This window comes from Ruditapes philippinarum, unplaced genomic scaffold (assembly GCF_026571515.1).
Source record: "Ruditapes philippinarum isolate M1 unplaced genomic scaffold, ASM2657151v2 ctg6270_1_1_1_1, whole genome shotgun sequence".
In the NCBI taxonomy this organism is placed as follows: domain Eukaryota; kingdom Metazoa; phylum Mollusca; class Bivalvia; order Venerida; family Veneridae; genus Ruditapes; species Ruditapes philippinarum.
In genome coordinates this window covers 51,578-70,715 of record NW_026855732.1, presented here as the reverse complement: position 1 = coordinate 70,715, position 19,138 = coordinate 51,578, and the positions used below count along the sequence as shown (strand labels likewise).

General features: G+C 31.2%; 1 protein-coding gene across 1 annotated transcript; it reads left to right on the top strand.

Moving 5' to 3' along the window:
- Positions 1 to 961: 961 nt before the first annotated feature.
- LOC132744254 (uncharacterized) lies at positions 962 to 13,709 on the top strand. The gene is made up of 3 exons (XM_060732908.1): positions 962 to 1,095; positions 1,408 to 1,635; positions 10,829 to 13,709. Exons 1-3 carry the CDS (start codon positions 962 to 964, stop codon positions 11,757 to 11,759), a joined length of 1,293 nt encoding a protein of 430 aa, XP_060588891.1. The 3' UTR covers positions 11,760 to 13,709.
- The last annotated feature ends 5,429 nt before the right edge of the window (positions 13,710 to 19,138 follow it).

Here is a 19,138-nt window from a genome sequence, read left to right as displayed (position 1 = left end):
CACTTACCTGATTGATCTGAAGGAACCCTGTATTAACACTTTATTGAATTTGCAATTTAAGCTGATAGAAATGTTAAACTTACCTTATTGTATAGCAGAAAACTGATTTTCTCTTTACATTTTCTGTGTAGCAGACGTCCAATGACAGACATCTTTTGAAATCTGTCACCATTCATATTTTATGTTGAAGATTTCTTATTGCAATATCAATTTCAGTTCAATTCAATTCAAGAACTTAATTTATGTAAAGTTTATGATTGATTAAGGTCAGAAATCCTTAGTATTCACTACATGTTTCTGTTTTAATGATTTTCGTATGTAGATTTTATATAAATTTCAATATGGCCGCCATTGAAATCCAAGATTTCAGATTCAGAAATCCGGCCGTCTGTCCATTGGAGGATTTCCGGATTTCTATTGTTTCATTGGTGGATTTCAAACATCGAACCTTATAAAAGTCGGAATCCAACCAATGTTGTCACTTCGGTCTTGACCTCCAAGTAATGCAAATAAAGTTTTAAAACCGCCAAAGTTCAAATACAATAAACATCTTACAAACGACATTGTTATCCAAACTTGTAAGTTGGTATGTATTTATATCCAGTATTATTAACTCACTAGACACTGTTGTTGCCGAAATACTTGTTATAAACTTAGAAAACTTTAAAAGAATTGTATTTATTTTCCCCATCCTGACATACGTTTACAATGGTGTCAGAAGTGGGATGGTCTAAATTATTTACCATCCTATAAAACGGACCAGACAAGTGCATCTCATCCATCCATCCATCCATAAGAAAAAAATAACATTTCAACTGGTGAAGAAATTTTTATTTTGTGAGAAACATACAAATGAACTGACAACAACATTATTTTATTCCTTGAATAAACTGTACTCGTATATCTATGACTAACAGTAAATAGGGATTTAAACAGTATTTACATTGGATGAACATAACTTATGGGAGACTCTTCAGATTCTGAAATAGAATTTTGTCAGAATAATAACAACAGAGCTTTGAATGATGAAAGGCAAGGTGATGAAGCGCCACATCATCATATTGAAACTGAAAGAGCTGATTCTCCATTGGATTAGTATGACATAAATGATGAAGAGCCGCTTGCAGGTCAGGACCGAAGTCCCCCTTCAAGGGGTAGACCATCACAGTGGACGAAACACTATGACAGACATAATGGACTTTCAAGGAAAATGTTGCCAAGAGGACCAAATTTTAAACTTAAATCATTTAGTGGAGATGAAAATTTTGAAGAATTCATAGATCATTTTGAAATAAATGCTGAATTAGGATGCTGGGACTTACATAGCATGAATTTAGCCTTAAGGTCCTGTCTGACGGGAAGAGCCCAAGTTTTTATTTCAAGACTTCCTACTGACATTAAATCAAGCTATCGCAGCCTGGTTGAGGCCTTGCGAAATAGATTTACTAACAAGTATGATCAACCAGTGTGGGTATCTTCTCTGAAAGCAAGAAAACGAGGTTCAACAGAATCTATTGCGTCTTTTGCAGATGCTCTCTCCGAACTTGCACGCAAGGCATTTTCTGATCTGAGTTACAATGCACAGGAGCAAATGGCTTTAGATCAATTGTACAATAACCTGTGTCCTGAGCTTCAGTATAAGTGCATCGAAAAAAACTGTAGTACTATAGATCATGCTGTCAGCATTATACAAACATATGAAAGTGTTTTGGGTTACAAGTAGCAAAACTCACATTCCCAAGGCATCATTGACAAAGACTTTTAATGAAAAAATGTGAAAACAACTGATATAGAAAATCAGAGACTTAATATTTTAGATGGTAATATCCAACAATGGACAGGTACACATTCAGATAATTGTTCTGCTTTTTAAGTTATTGTATCTGAAAAAGTACAAACATCAATGTGGGTTATTTTAGAGGTACCAAACAAAGACTTTATGTTGCCAGTTTTATTATTTTTAATCTAATTACAAAGACAATTCTCTTCAAATAGTAATTGGTGTTGCTTTAAATGACTCGTCATGCACTCAAGTGAATGGAACAAACTATAGTAATCAAACAAAATAGTGACGTTGGAACTTGCACTTCAATAGGTGACCTATATATATATTTAGAATTGGAAAAGTAAGCATGGTAGCCTGTGAACAAGTAATACATGCATATCTCAGATGTGCAGAACAAAAGAAAGAATACCTACTATGCTAAAAGTGTATTAAGAATGACCATAGATAACAATACCTTTCACGGATAATAAAATAAATTTTGGAGGAATGGAAAGCGGGACACGGTAATGCTGGCCTGATCACCCAGGGATTACGATGAGATGACAATTGTGACTTCATTAGGATGATGTCACGTGTGTTAATGGCCATGAGAGTCTGGTCTTAACGTGTGTGATTCTATAATGTGAAGCTGCTGTATTCTATGGGAAACTTAATGACTGGTAGACATTGGGTTAGAAAAACAGTACCCAGCATAAGAAGACTATCAGAAATTTGTTCAATGCTTTAAAATGGACTAGGAGATATGTAGTATTCAATCTAAAGTAATTGTGTATGAATGTATGCTGTATGTTATAAATATACATATTAATTGCTTCCAAACAAACCGCTACCACGTGAGTATCAGCCATCTAGGTTACTATTGGAAACATCTTTGAAGCTTAAAGAAATAGTCAAAACTTGGTATGACACATACATGTATCAGCTTGAAGCAGCATCACACTCTAAAGAATTGGAAGATATATTGAAACAAATTGCTGGTGTTAAAATTCGCATCTGAATAAAATCTTGACATTTCCGCATCTGAAGAATCAACACCTAGGAATTGAATAAAATAATTAAGCATGACATAAAAACTACAATAAGACTGAGGACATTTACATTATCTGATTAAATAAACTTTTCATATACATATAATATATATACATAAAGTAATAATAATTACAGAACAGCAGAAGTTTTAAACTAACTGGTGAATAAATCATAAATATTTTGTGGTCTAGCACCTATTTCGGACAGTATAAAAAGTTCAGGGAATATCAGTCTTAAACTTAGGAGGGGGTGTGTAAGGATCTGACATTCTAGCATAATTTTGAAATGTACTTACAACAGAACTTATAATGAAATCCAAGTGACATTGTGAAATCCTATAGCTTAGTCATATATTGTTGACTTCTACAAGATAAAGATTCACTTACCTGATTGATCTGAAGGAACCCTGTATTAACACTTATTGAATTTGCAATTTAAGCTGATAGAAATGTTAAACTTACCTTATTGTATAGCAGAAAACTGATTTTCTCTTTACATTTTCTGTGTAGCAGACGTCCAATGACAGACATCTTTGAAATCTGTCACTTCATATTTTATGTTGAAGATTTCTTATTGCTAATATCAATTTCAGTCAAATTCAATTCAAGAACTTAATTTATGTAAAGTTTATGATTGATTAAGGTCAGAAATCCTTAAGTATTCACTACATGTTTCTGTTTATTAATGATTTTCGTATGTAGATTTTATATAAGATTTCAATATGGCCGCCATTGAAATCCAAGATTTCAGATTCAGAAATCCGGCCGTCTGTCCATTGGAGGATTTCCGGATTTCTATTGTTTCATTGGTGGATTTCAAACATCGAACCTTATAAAAGTCGGAATCCAACCAATGTTGTCACTTCGGTCTTGACCTCCAAGTAATGCAAATAAAGTTTTAAAACCGCCAAAGTTCAAATACAATAAACATCTTACAAACGACATTGTTATCCAAACTTGTAAGTTGGTATGTATTTATATCCAGTATTATTAACTCACTAGACACTGTTGTTGCCGAAATACTTGTTATAAACTTAGAAAACTTTAAAAGAATTGTATTTATTTTCCCCATCCTGACATACGTTTACATTATAGTACATGAAACGAGTTAGTTATGAGGATATAACACTGGCTGGGGCGACATCAAGGGCTGTTTCTGCTTAAAAAAATGGCGAGGCCGTTAGGCCGAGACAATTTTTTGCAGAAACATCCCGAGATGTCGTCAAGCCAGTGTTATATCCTCGTAACTAACTCGTTTCATATACTATAACTGTTTTATCGCAATGGCATAATGTTTTCTTTTTTGTTAAAGAAATAAATAAATTGTTAGCTACATTACAGTTATTTATGACTCATCTTGCATCCCCATGACAGATTAAATCTCCGGCATGGGTAATTTTAACGTAAACACCGGTCTGATATGCAAGAACATATATTATTGCATATCCGACAGGATTATCTACTGTTTTACACCGGTGCTTACATCCCCATGTAATACAAGTCGCGTGTTTTAAATGACGTCATTTCCACGCACCTTTTATGAATTAATTGCCTTCTAGGATAACGACATTTTGCCGTTATGAATGAAGAAAAAAGTGCTAAATGAAATAATAATTTTCTTAAATTCTTTTTGAAATATCTTTAATTTGTAATATACAAGAAATAAATCATATACATATACATGATAAATAATTTTAAACTAAAATAAGAGGTCAAACTTACACAACATTTTATGTCTTTAACGTATATATAACAAAACATTTATACCTTGTATAGATAATATAAACGTTACGTTTGTCATGAGGTGTTTAATATATTTGAATCCTGCTATTGTGTTACAAGTTTTTATTTTATTGCATGTTCACACAATATTACATTGCGCTTTTGTGATATAAATAGTGTAAAGTAGTCCATGCAATATGACTTGTAGGAAATTTAAAACTGTGTGTAACTTACTTATTTCATTGGAAATTCTTTGTTTGGGTGTCTTCGGGAAACAAGCCCTTTTAGATTAATCATAATTCATGATAGTTATCTAATCAACATATTTACATTTACATTCGGTAAAAACTTTTAAGAGTGTATCCTTGCTTTCATGTCATGTCCTAAACTATATTATTTTAAACGCTATATCCCGAAGCAACAAAAAGACAGCACACACAGCACACAGCACTTTATGATGTTTCATTTGTGCCATCTTTATGAAATTGCACGGAACAATTATTGAAAACAACTTAACTGATATAATATGCTTGAGTCTTTAGCGTGTATTTGTTGAAACAAACAGTATCATGTGGTAGCTAGAATGTGATTTATTGCTAATTACAATTTTCCAGGCTAATAACACCGGAATCATTTAGGACAGATGGCAGAAAAAAAGGATGCGGCTTGTTCGTATATCACAAAAATGCTAATATCACTGAACAATAAGTATGGGTAAGAGTTCGTATTAAGACGACCGTAGGGAGTCTTATCGGACTCTTACCCATATAACTGCAAATCGGCTCTTACAACTCGATATCAGATAAAAATATAGAAAGTGTCACCTCTTTAATTAAGCATAACATTATTTTTCCCCAGCAGTCACGTACAAACAAGGATAGGGTCCAATTACTTAATCCGGCATGTAAAACAATGAGTTTTCAACAATACCTAGTATTTTTGATGCAATTCATTCCTGTCATATGAAACAAAATAATGTTTTGCTTACTTTTTTCTAGAAAATATAAAACAGTCAGCAATTAATAATTGACATTTTTCATAGAGTTTAAAGGATATCAAAAGGTTACTGTGTTCACATTTGTCTCTGCGAGCTGAACTCCACGTGCATTATCTATGTAATAAATTTGAATGTATCCTCACATTGCTACAGTGTTATCAGCCTTTTTAGAAACACCTGACCTGGCTAATTAAAATATGCCAATCACAATTTTCAATATCAGCACTGGTCTCTTCATGAAATAGCGGCTACACTAATTACTGCCGAGTAAGAGCCGATTTGCAGTTATAACGATTTGGCGTAGTTTGTTCGTAAAAGAGAATACACTCTCATTAGCGCTCATTAGATAACAAATTTCCCACGCAAAATACTCAACGGTTAATGCATTTTATGGTGTCAATTCCTTTAGGCTTCTGCTTTTACGAGGTAAGTTCTTTAGGCAAAGTTAAATCCGCGTTGGATAATCAAAAATATAATGGTAACAATTCTTGAATGATATCACATTTGTACGTTGTAAGCTGAGTATTCAAATGCAAACATCTATGATCATAGGTTTCTGACATTCGAAAGGAAAATATAACCCGATTGATATGAATTGACCAAGGCGAAGAAGATTATTGTAAGGTTATTAGTCAAATTAAAAGATTCAACAGTCAAGGGGCACGCCAACCAAAGGCATACAAATAACCCCCACGCATTTCACATACACAAGTCAATGCCGATTAAATAAAAACAAGGACAGATAATAACAAGACAATACGCAGCTCCTCGACACAACCCCGAAGCACCGAAAGGCAACCAGCAGAAAAATGTACAAGGGTTGTGAATGGAAGAAAGAGACGCACCTCTAAAGCTGGCCTTTTGTCACACTCATCTGAATTTCGATACTCTCTAGCATATTAATATAATAAGGTCATAAACTGCATTCATTTTGTGACAAAAGGCATAAGGATGTTTAAGGTTAATGCAAATTTATGTATATTTTGATGAAATAAATGCGTGAGTCCCTTTCACAATGAATCAATTCGTTTATATGAATCTTCATGCAGAGTCGCTATATTTTCGATCCCTGAAGATTTGGCGTAGATTTTAGTATGGGTAAGAGTTCGTATTAAGACGACCGTAGGGAGTCTTATCGGACTCTTACCCATATAACTGCAAATCGGCTCTTACAACTCGATATCAGATAAAAATATAGAAAGTGTCACCTCTTTAATTAAGCATAACATTATTTTTCCCCAGCAGTCACGTACAAACAAGGATAGGGTCCAATTACTTAATCTGGCATGTAAAACAATGAGTTTTCAACAATACCTAGTATTTTTGATGCAATTCATTCCTGTCATATGAAACAAAATAATGTTTTGCTTACTTTTTTCTAGAAAATATAAAACAGTCAGCAATTAATAATTGACATTTTTCATAAAGTTTAAAGGATATCAAAAGGTTACTGTGTTCACATTTGTCTCTGCGAGCTGAACTCCACGTGCATTATCTATGTAATAAATTTGAATGTATCCTCACATTGCTACAGTGTTATCAGCCTTTTTAGAAACACCTGACCTGGCTAATTAAAATATGCCAATCACAATTTTCAATATCAGCACTGGTCTCTTCATGAAATAGCGGCTACACTAATTACTGCCGAGTAAGAGCCGATTTGCAGTTATGATTATTTATCTAAAAAGGCGTGGGCATCGCCTTTTTCGTTCACCTGTAATAATTATCCTGAAATACACATTTCTGGTTTCACGACGGCTTAAAAAGAAACAGCATCCCAATGGGAACTAATTGTGCTCCTCTTATAGCTGATATGTTTTTATAATGCTACTAGAGGTTATTTTTTTTTTATTTATTTATTTATTTATTTATTTTTTGTTCGCTTTCACCACAGTGGCCACTGGTTAGTTGATTGAAAGGCTAAAAAGTTGTTAAACGCACAAATGTCAAACGAAATGTGGCAGTTATGAACAGCAGTTTTTAAAATCTTAACACATACCGTATATCAGGTTATTTTCGCGATTTTGGCAGTAATCTAAATTTAGCGAATCTAATTCTAGCGATTTTATTGTACATGTTTTGTTTTGCTGTTTTCTTCTGACACAGAGTGTCCAGTCTTTTTGTCAGACATTAATTGTTTTCACAGATATTAGTTTTCCATTTTTCTATTGATGTATCGTTTACAAATATGTATTCGGTATTCAAGAAAATAACAATCTCATTTGTAGAGTGTAATAATTTTAGATATGCAAATAGTCCTTGATCATTTACCGATAAACACCAAAATAATTCATGACAGTCCAGTTAAGGCAGGTTTGCGCCGGTTTTACTGTTCTCTCAATCGATTTTCCTTTATCTAAATGCGATTGTCACTGAGAGGCCATTATTAAAATAACATTAGATTATACTACATTTGTAGCCAGAAATGTTGAACTAAAACGTAAAAAAATAAATCGGTATGAAAGAAACCAGTATTAATAAAATTTTAAGTTTTATACTGGTTTTCGTCATTTATTCGTTTATTATTCATCCTGTGCGGCTTAAAATAAGAATAATTAGAGTATAATTATAACTTTTAAGAAATTATAAAAATGAAGGTTTTCAGGTTCAGAAATGTTGATTTAAATTTTACTGTTCAAGGGTGATTTCTAAGTACCTTTGTAAATTTAAAAGGTAAATGTTAAAATATTAAAACACAATAAAAGAATATGACATAAAAAAATTATTTGCTTTGTAAAACCGACATACTCAATTTTTAATGATAAATGATCCATGTTGTGTCTATATAACAACATATAAAAGTAATTTGTTAAATTCTTTTATAATGGTGTATCAATACCCTAATTTTTTTAATCTAGAATACACAATATTTGCATTTGGTTGATTGAATGGCTATTCATTGATTTTACATCAAGACATGAGCGAGAACCTTATGACTGATTTTGGCATTCTCCTTAACCTAGACTTGTGATGATTTATCTTCGCTAAAGTGCTGTCATAATCGAGATATGTATTGCTTACAATGATTTATCACCTTTTGGAACTATTCCCTTTATGTTCATTATATGTTTGACATTATGCAGATGCATGATCAAAATTTATTTGATATTCAGAGAGAAAACAATCCACATTGATAGGCGTTCTTCTATAGATTGTTTTTCGTGGTATCTACATGTACTTTTTGCAATAAGTTAGATAGACAAATTTTAACCAGGAGCCAATTTAGTGAATTGAACACAAAACTTTTTAGGATATTTTATCGCCCCTATCTGGCTTATATTGATAGCTTTGAAAGGTCACCTGAACTTGTAAAGGTTAAATGACTATTAAACAAAAGATTTGGGTCACCAGAGCTAGTATTAATCAGAACAAATGATTTTGTTGAACGCACCAACTAAATGATCTTTGAAATTAACATAAGAAGTGAGTTAAAACTTACCCTCCTTTTGTTCATAACTTAAAAAACTTCATTATTTCATCCTAATATATAACTTTTTTTATAAGAAATTAAACCATCTTTACTACAATACAGCTTGAACTGACTGATGATAAACATTGCTGTTAGAAACGTACTTCTTGGAACTTCATGGAAAACAAAACAAAAAAGGAAGAAATAAGAAACAAAAAGTAATTAAATTTTAGTAAAATCATGAGGATCAACATATTTTCTTTCTAAAAGGGTTTCAAATTTAAGCATATCGATTGCACTTGTTCTTTTCATATACAGAACAAAAACTTTTGTCTGATTTATAACACGGCGAAAACATTTAATTGAGAATGCTGAAAGATTTGTTTTTATTTTTCTTTGTCTGATTTGAATATATTTTATGAACATCATTTATTTTATTGATCTTTTTTCTCTTACATTAGCATCATTCTAAACGACGAACATACTGAAACAAAAACAGCAATGACCTTTTAAACATTTGTTTTTCTTCAGCTGATTTGAATACGTTTTATGAATATCCTGTAAAAGACGAACATATTACAAACAAAGCATATGATATCCTTGTGCATAACGAAATGCAACTTGGTGATATAAATACCAACCATAGTTTACAAGGCTTTACTTGAAGCCTAACTAAAACGGCTTTATTAAATCTGTTACATCACGCATTTTGTTAAAAAATTATTATTCATGTTTGTGTTTCAAATTTCGATGTAAAACCGAAGCTATTGTCAGGTCTACTTGGCGGTATCAGCGTTGGTGTAATTACTGTATCGGTTAGGTTTTCATTTATAGTCATTAAGTTTAATAATTTTAACGCTATTACATTTCAAAAATGTATGTGATTGCATTCTCTCTGTCACATCTGGTTTAAGTTCGACACCAGCGAAATTCACTATCAATAAAAGTTCAGTTTACTTTATAGCACTAGGAATAGTGGAGCACGAACAGCTTTATTTGTAAATAATATTTTCCCTTTGGTCATTTCTGACATATGTGACAATTAGTTATATAAGTTCATTAATAACTTATAGAGAGCTGTTTGTAAAAAGCTAATACCTTAATTGTTTGAAAAATGCGAGGTACATTGTAGTTCTAAGGGATGCTAAAAATAACGGCATTTATGGAATAGATATCGACATGACATTGACAAAAATGAAGAAATTTTTGCTGACTGTTAAATCATTGTAGTAAATGAATGAAAGAAAATGTAAACAAAGTAGTGAACATGGCTTATGAATAAGTTTTTGAAGGATAACCAATATTGTCATTCCTTTCTTCAGCTGAGGTAGGGATATAGTGTGAAATAGTTTACAAGTCTGAAGTCCTTTTACATTGATTTTGACGCAAGCAGTTCCATACGGTGAATAAGGACAAAAATTGTTTTTGTATTCGTGATTTAAGTGTTAAAAATATAATAATAATTATTGATATCAGTTGACAAGAACTTAATCAGTTTCTATATTTTGACCAGTTCGAGCCAATAATTTGTGAATGTTGTTCACGACTACGGTTGATTTGCAAATAATAATCAAATCGTCCTTTAAGATGGATATTAATTAATCAAATCTGTCTCTGGCCAATTTCCCTTGAGTGATATTTATCATTCAGTCTAATTAAAGTCAACGGTATGTAAGACAGCCGCTTTAGGAAAACCATAATTGATTATCAGATTTTGGAACGTTTTTGATATTAAACTTAATTGCTTTCTCTTTAATGAAACAAGGAACCTTATTAACTAATATCTAAAATCTAATCTTATGAAGCGTGCGATAGTCCCAAACGAAAACATTCCTTTATGCACATAAATAGATAATCCATATAAAGTTATAGATTATAAAACAAAGTTATGTCATATGTAAACCAAGCGAGGCTTCTACCCAGCCCACCCTTGATAAACATTTGATATTTAATGCAAATCCTGATGAGTTGAAGCATATATTGAAGAGTGTCTCTGATAAATTAGATAGTTTGGCATCACAAGAATACATTGAATCAAAATTTAAATTAATGATTACTGAGGATCTGCTTGGTAAGAAGCTCAAAGACCTAGAAAAAGTAATTAAACTCCAAGTGCAGAAGGAACTAGATAATATACATAAAGAAGTGAAGGTAGTAAGTGATAGGGTTAAGTCAATAGAAGATGTAGTAGAAACTCTGAGAAATAAAGTATCAGATTTAGAAGTAAAAACCGATCAACTGCAGGAAGGAAACCATCAGTTACTACATAAAAACAAAACGCTTCAAGAGCAAATAGATGAAAGGGAAGTTAAAGTTAAATCATTGGAAGAAAAGAACAATCATCTAGAACAGTATACGCGATGTAACAGCGTCAGAATTTACGGAGTTGCAGACGATGTCAGTGAAAACTACAAGGACACATGTAAGAAGGTAATTTCAATTATTTCCGATAAGCTACATATAAAAGTCGGAAATGGAGACTTTGACATCACACATAGGATCGGGAAGTTCCGTAGTGATGGGAACAGGCCCATCATATGTAAGTTTGTACAGAGATATCTCAAACATGAAGTATTGAAAGCTCGCAGACAACTTAAGGGTTCGTTCATCGTCATAAGAGAAGACCTCACACGGGTCAACGCAAAACTTCTGGAAAACACCTCCGCACACGATCAGGTAAAGGCTGCCTGGAGCGATGAAGGCAGAATCGTGGCATTACTGAAAAACAATAAAAAACTAGTGGTATCTCGTCTAAGTGATCTGGATAAAGTGCCCGTCGGGTCCTCAGGAACTGTGATACCAAGCACGGAATCTTAATTAAGTGACTTTGTGTGGTTTGGTAACTATTCATACATAGACTGATAGATATAGCACTAATGTTTACATTTATTTGACTAATATTTTGTTGGGAAAATGTTCAAAATTGTGTAGTTTTCATATATAGATATATATACTGTTAACTATTTTTTGTTTAAATTTATTTTTTGACTTTCTATCAAACATGAATTACTATCAAACTATGCTTTACTGTGCCTCTTTACCCTAGGAAGAATACGTGAACATTAATTGTTTCTATTAAAATATTGTTTACATTAAACATGTGCGGTAGTGTTTACTTGTATACGGCCCCTCTTGGGTAATTTCACTTTCGATACCGTGATTGGATTGTTTACATTAAACACGTGCGTAAGCACGTGGTAGTGTTTATTTTTATACTGAGCCTGTTGGGTAATTTCACTTACTATACTGTGATTGGCTGATGCGCAGTGCGCAAACAGCGCCACCTGATAAAATGGCTGCACCCATGCCAAATTTTACCTGTCAAGAATTATAAACTGTTGTTCACAACACCAAAGCTGGGAGATATTACGGTATGAAAACTTAAGTAAAATGCAAACCTCTTAATTGAAAAACACACGTAGAAATGTTTTCTTTATAAAGTTTAAAAGTAGATTTGATGTTCTTTCGTATATTTGTTTTGATGAGTCAGTTCGTCCTTTCGCCGTTTCGGTACATGTATATATTTATAATTACTGGGATACATTAAAACTAAGTTATTTTAATCCCAGATAATAGAAAAAAAAGTAGTATGATTACGTTTTGAAAGCGGTTCTTTGTGGTCTGGTTCTTATTTTTTTCAGTGAAACGTGAACTGTGTAAGATATGAATCTAATGTGAATGGGCAGAGGCACAGGGAAAATGGTCAAAACACAGTAAATCAATGAGTATGTTGTTTACTTTTTACTGTTTATTTTCTTTTTGGAATGTAAAGTTATACTCTATGTACTGGTATTTGTATTGTTGTTATATAAACTTATTGAAAATACCTGGAAATGGTATAACACATACAGTATATATATGTTTCCTACATTATATTTATAAACTTTTTCACTCTTTTTTTTTGTAAAAGCACAATCCTTTTATATATGAATAGGCACATTTACTGCCCCCTAGTGAAATGGAGAATATATTACAGCTTAAATTTAATTTAAAGCCCTCTTCTTCAACATGCCGATCGATTCATATAAAAATTACAAACTAATGGATAATATAAGGTTTTTGGTGGATGACCCATTAAGTTTTTGGGTGAGACCCTACATTTTTAAAGGTTTTTATTTAAATACTCTATATATCTATCAAGAAGTTTTACCTGTTCTCATAAAATATCAGACAATTATATTTTCTTTTTCACATGTTTTTAGACAATTTTTTCATGATTTAGATAGCCATGACAAATAATGTGTCAGTGATTTCTATGAATGTTCAATGCCTAGGCGACAGAGCTAAACGTAGAGATGTTATTAATTTCTTAAAAAGTAAAAAGTACTCAATATGTATGTTACAAGACACTCATTTCACAAATAAGGAAGAAAAGTATATACGGTCCATATGGGGATATGATACCTACTTTTCTTATTTCAATAGTCAATCTCGGGGTGTTGCAATAATTTTGATTGTAAAGTAAATAATATCGAGAAGGATAATGAAGGTAATTTGCTTATTCTGAACTGTAAAATATGCGATAAAGATATCACTCTATTAAATATTTATGGACCAAATAGAGACAACCCAAATTTTTATGAGATGGTTTCAGAGAAAATGTCACAATTCAATAATACTTTATATATTCTTGCTGGAGATTTAAACATGGTACTTAATCCAGATATAGATTGTTTTAATTACTTACACTTAAACAATCCAAATGCACGTGATAAGCTACACAGTTTAATGTCAGAGTTTAACCTAATGGATTGCTGGAGAGAAAATAACTTGGAAAAAAGGGAATATACGTGGTTTAGACAAAATCCAAAGAAAAAAGCACGCCTTGACTTTTTCCCTAATTTCAGATACTTTATATACCGATATTGACAAAACTTTAATTTTACCTGGGTATCGTTACAGAATCATTCACTTATTTTAATGTCACTAGAATTTGGTAAATTTAAAAAAGGGGCGGTCTTACTGGAAATTTAATAATTCCCTCTTAAGAGATGAAAAATACATAAATGAAGTGAAAAATATTATTACCGGAAACAAAACTACAGTATTCATTAGATGTATCAGATATAGATAATATACCCCTTCAAGAAATAAGATTTAATGTTAATGATCAGTTATTTTTTTGAGACCTTGCTATTAAATATTAGAGGGAAAACAATTAGTTATGCTTCACATAAGAAAAAAACAGAAATTAATAAAGAAGATAAACTTTTAAAAGAAATCGAAATATTTGAAAAAAAACAAAAATATAAATTATGAACTGTTAGAAAGTAAAAGAAGACAGCTTGCTGATTTAAGAAAAAAAAATGGATGGCATTTTCATTCGATCAAAAGCTAAATGGATACATGAAGGAGAAAAACTACCCGTTACTTTTGTAATCTCGAAAATAGAAATTATGTTTCAAAGTTTATGAACACTTAATCTCAAAAAAAAGGTGATATTTTAAAAAACACAAGATGAAATTCTTACTGAAACAAAACAACACTATGAAAATTTATATAAAGTGAAAGAAACTGAAAATATATCTTTAACTGAAACACTGAGTGATTTTAATGTTCCGAAAACTAACAGAAATTGATAAGCAATCCATTGAGGAGAGCTCTGACATACACCGAAATGTTAAATTCTTTAAAAGCGCATGTCTAATAATACTAGTCCTGGAAATGATGGTTTTACAGTAGAATTTTTCAAATTTTTCTGGAATGATATTGGCACATTTTTAGTAAGGTCAATTAATTATGCTCACTCAATTGGAGAATTATCAATTACTCAAAAACAGGGAGACATAACCTGTATACCCAAAGGTAATAAAGATAAACTTTACTTAAAAAATTGGAGACCTATTTCTTTATTAAATGTTGCTTATAAGGTAGCCTCTGCCTCAATCGCTTTTCGTATTAAAAATGTATTAGTTAATATTATAAATGAAGACCAAACTGGATTCTTACCAGGTAGACTAATGGCATCAAATATAAGAATGTTATATGATCTGCTTTTTAATACAGAAAAAAATAATATGCCTGGTTTATTACTTTTAATTGACTTTGCAGCGGCATTTGATACTGTCTCCTGGAACTTTATGTACCAAGTTTTAGACTTTTTCAATTTTGGCAATTCTATTAAAAACCTGGATTAAATTGTTTTATACCAATATTGAATCATGTGTGATTGTAAAATGGACATATGTCTGAATGGTTCTTACTACAGAGAGGCTGTCGTCAAGGAGATGCTCTGTCGCCTTACCTTTTCATTCTATGTGCTGAAATTTCTTTCAATCATGATAAGAAACAATAAAAATATAAAAGGTATAAAAATCTGTGGAAAAGAATACAAGATATCCCAATATGCGGATGACACTAGTTTGTTTTTAGATGGTACAAAAAAATCTCTTAAGAACACAATGTTAACATTAAAATTTTTATGCTAGAGATCTCAGGCCTTAATATTAATGTAGATAAAACAAAAGTTATCTGGTTTGGATCGGAAAAAAACAGTAATGTTATTCTTTGTCCAGAGTATAATCTGTCATGGAACGAAAAAAATCTTTACAGTTCTAGGTGTTAAATTTACTACAGATTTATCTGAAATTATAGATTTAAATTTTGACTTAAAAAATTGAAGAAATCAAGAGATTATTTGCGAACTGGTCTAAAAGAGTCCTTTCTCCAATAGGAAAACTGGTTGTTGTAAAATCCCTTGCTCTTGCAAAGTTAAATCATTTATTTTGAGTTTACCAAATCCACCCTTGGACAAAATTACCACCATACAGAACCTTTTCTTCAAATTTATATGGAATAATTCTGTAGATAAAGTCAAAAGGAATATTATTACCAAAGACTACAAGTTTGGAGGGTTGAAAATGGTAGATTTAAAAAAATTTAGTAATAGTCTAAAAGTAACATGGATACGAAGGCTGTCCAATTTAAAATAACAAATTTAGTTTTTTAGTAGATAGTATATGTCCATATGTAAACCATATCTCCAAATATGGCTCAGATTATATAAAAACAAAACTACATTTAGATATTAATCCATTCTGGAAAGATGTTCTATATAGCTATTATGTTTTATCTCTAAATGTAAAACCAGAAAATAGTAAACAGTGTTTTTCAGTTCATTTATGGCTTAACCCAGGAATTAAAGTTGGAAATTCAAGTGTTTGTATTAATAGATGGATCTCTAAAGGGGTTCTGTTTTTTAGGTGATCTTTTAAATCAAAATGGAGATTTTTACACATATACTGAATTTTTTGGAAACTTATAATATAAGGAAGCAACTTTTTGGAATATAGAGGTATGTTAACAGCTGTAAATGAATTCCTTGAAGTAAATAATATGCAACATTTATTAAAAAAACTTAGCTTCTATACACATATTCCACAAACTCTAGCACTAATAATTAAGGATAAAAAAGGGTGTAAATCAATCTATAAAGCAATGCAAGATGCAGGTCATTTTCCTAGTTCTTTACAAAAATGGCAAGATGAATTAAGAGATATCACAGACCCAGGATTTTTTTAAAGGAATTCAATATATGATATGAGTTATAAATTTACTAAAGACCCCAAAATAACTTGGTTCCAATTTAGGATTAACCATAGAATACTAGGAACAAAAATCACTTGATGAAAAAAATGAATCTTACTAATGAAGATGCTTGTACTTTTTGCCAAAGTCAGCCAGAAACTTTGATCCATTTGTTCAATGACTGTGAAATAATTAAACAATTTTGGCGGCAACTTCAGTCTTATATAATAAATAAATGTAATCTGAATTTTAATGATTGGACTACTATAGATATATTATTTTGGTAATACAAAATTAGATATTGTTATAAATAAGATAATATTATGGGCAAAGCAATTTATATATTATAGTAAAATGAAAAAAATAAGGCCTGGACTGGAAATTTTTAAGTCACAAATAATAGCCAATTATAAACATTGAAAAATGTGTTGCAAAACAAACGGTCAGGTATGAAAATTTCGAAAGGTCATGGCAAAAATTTTAGTCTGATTCTTCCAGTTGAATCCCAATAGGGAATATTATATCCATGTACTATACTTGAAAGGTTTTTATGAAATTTCTATTTAACATAACTATATGCAAAGCAAAAAAAAACGAAAAAAAAAAAACAGTTTTCTTAACTCTCACCCACTACCATTATGATGTGGTCTTCCGTCGCCTTATTCACATCCTTTCTGATTCTTATTTTCAATTGTTTTTATTTATCATTTTTCATTAAGAAGGAAACTCTAGTAGTTTACACCAGAAACCTTTTACATATCTATTTTTTTTATGAATCAATTCATACATAAAGCTTTCTGTCTACATTTGTATTTATATTCTGATAATTTGTGTATTATTTATGTACATAAATTTGTATACACACATTTTGTAATAAGTGTTATAAGTTTAGTCTTTGACTATGAAAAGTGTACAATTCACCTGTCTAGGTTAGACTTGAAGTATTTTAAAGCAGTGAAAAAAAATAATTTTTTTTTTTTTAGAACTTACATGATGAAAGAACTTGTTCATATTAACATTTAAAAGTCGTTGTTTTTTTCTAGCAATTAGGCATTACCATTATATTTCATCTGAAACATAAATATATCAGTGATTTAAGGGAGACAACGCTCCTAAGCATACTAGAAAGATTGTTTACTTACTCACTACCACATGTACTTGAGGCAGGACTGTCTTCACCGTGCTCTATATGGGCAATATGCTGTGATAAGACTGTAGTATATAGCAAATATAGAGCATTGGAGATGAGTGTTGTTACAGGTACCTGTGCTCACTACAATTAAAATTGCTTTATTATATTAAGCTGCAGTTTTTGTCTGTGAACTTGTTATACATTTAGCATTGAATATATACACTAAATATGTGAATTATGTACAATCAAAATAATATAACATACAAAACATGGCAGTTAGCTTTGGCTAGAAAATGTTTTTTTAAGATTTGTGAAACATATTTTTTTTTTTAAACATAAAAACCCCCCATCTTTAAACACTATATAAATCTGCCCCCATGGAACATTTTTTTTTTCATTTCAACATTATATACTGTATGAATATGTATGGCTTTTTTTTATAGTTCTGTTGTTATGTTGAAAACACTATTATCATATAATATAACTTTGTATGTTCATAATATACTGGGATAGATGTATCATATTGTAAGTGGAAGTGGTGGATGGTTCCCCGACCCCACTTTCCACATGGACGGGGAAAATAAATGAGCAACTATGTTGCTGAAATTAAAAAAAAAAAAAAAAGTTATGTCATTATTCTTATTACATAAACTATGGCGTAGGAGTGTAATAAAACCAGAGGCTCGCATAATATGATTTTATTCATCTCGTTCAATAAATTTAGTACATTCAGTATCCTCTACTTATATCAAGTAAGAGTGTATAAATTGTCCGAATGAGGAAAGCAGACAAGAAAACGATAATACAAATGTGACTGATTTGTGCCGTATGGTGGCTTTTAAAATGGTTGCCCCTCACTTCACTTAAGCGATGTAAATTTGTGTGGTCAATTGTGATCACTGATTCCAGTATAGTAGTGTTTTTGTCTCCTTTTTTTCTAAAGTTTTTCATGAAAGTCAATATTGATACATATCTATTACTAATGCTAGAGACAAAAATATCTAACGCATATAATATTTACTTAGACAAAACCCGTAAACAAGCATACCTAAAGAGATAAAGCACGCTACATTAAGATATTCTTCATAATTATCCAGAATTCTCTAAGCAAATGTAACTACAAATACATAGCTAGTAACCTAAACTCTGAAACAATGTGCATATAAAGTGTTAAATAAGTAAATATTACATTCGTGTGTAGTAAGTAAAGTATTAGCATTCAGTTCTTATTGTATGTTTTATGAAACGTCCCATTGGCGTTTCTATATAGCGATATAGATCATACATTGATGGCATATATACCATGGTAGAGATATTTATTGGATTGGATTTGATGTTAGATATTGCTAAGTCCCTGTAATACCATAGAATCGTTGGGAAATTATGGTATTCAAGACATTTAGGCAGACATTATAACTATTTGTCGGTCTAGGCTAACCATTTAAGATTAAATTGAAATGATTACATAATTTCCATTGCTTTTTTATTGCAATTTACCTAATGATTTGTAACATATAAATTTGCTACACAAATTTTA

What these genes read in the sequence shown, in the direction of transcription:
- LOC132744254 (XM_060732908.1), top strand. Translation starts at nt 962, where the DNA reads ATGGGAGACTCTTCAGATTCTGAAATAGAATTTTGTCAGAATAATAAC. An exon ending in GCTGATTCTCCATTGGATTA is followed by an intron (nt 1,096 to 1,407) that starts GTATGACATAAA and finishes CATTAAATCAAG; the next exon opens with CTATCGCAGCCTGGTTGAGG. An exon ending in AACCTGTGTCCTGAGCTTCA is followed by an intron (nt 1,636 to 10,828) that starts GTATAAGTGCAT and finishes TATAAAACAAAG; the next exon opens with TTATGTCATATGTAAACCAA.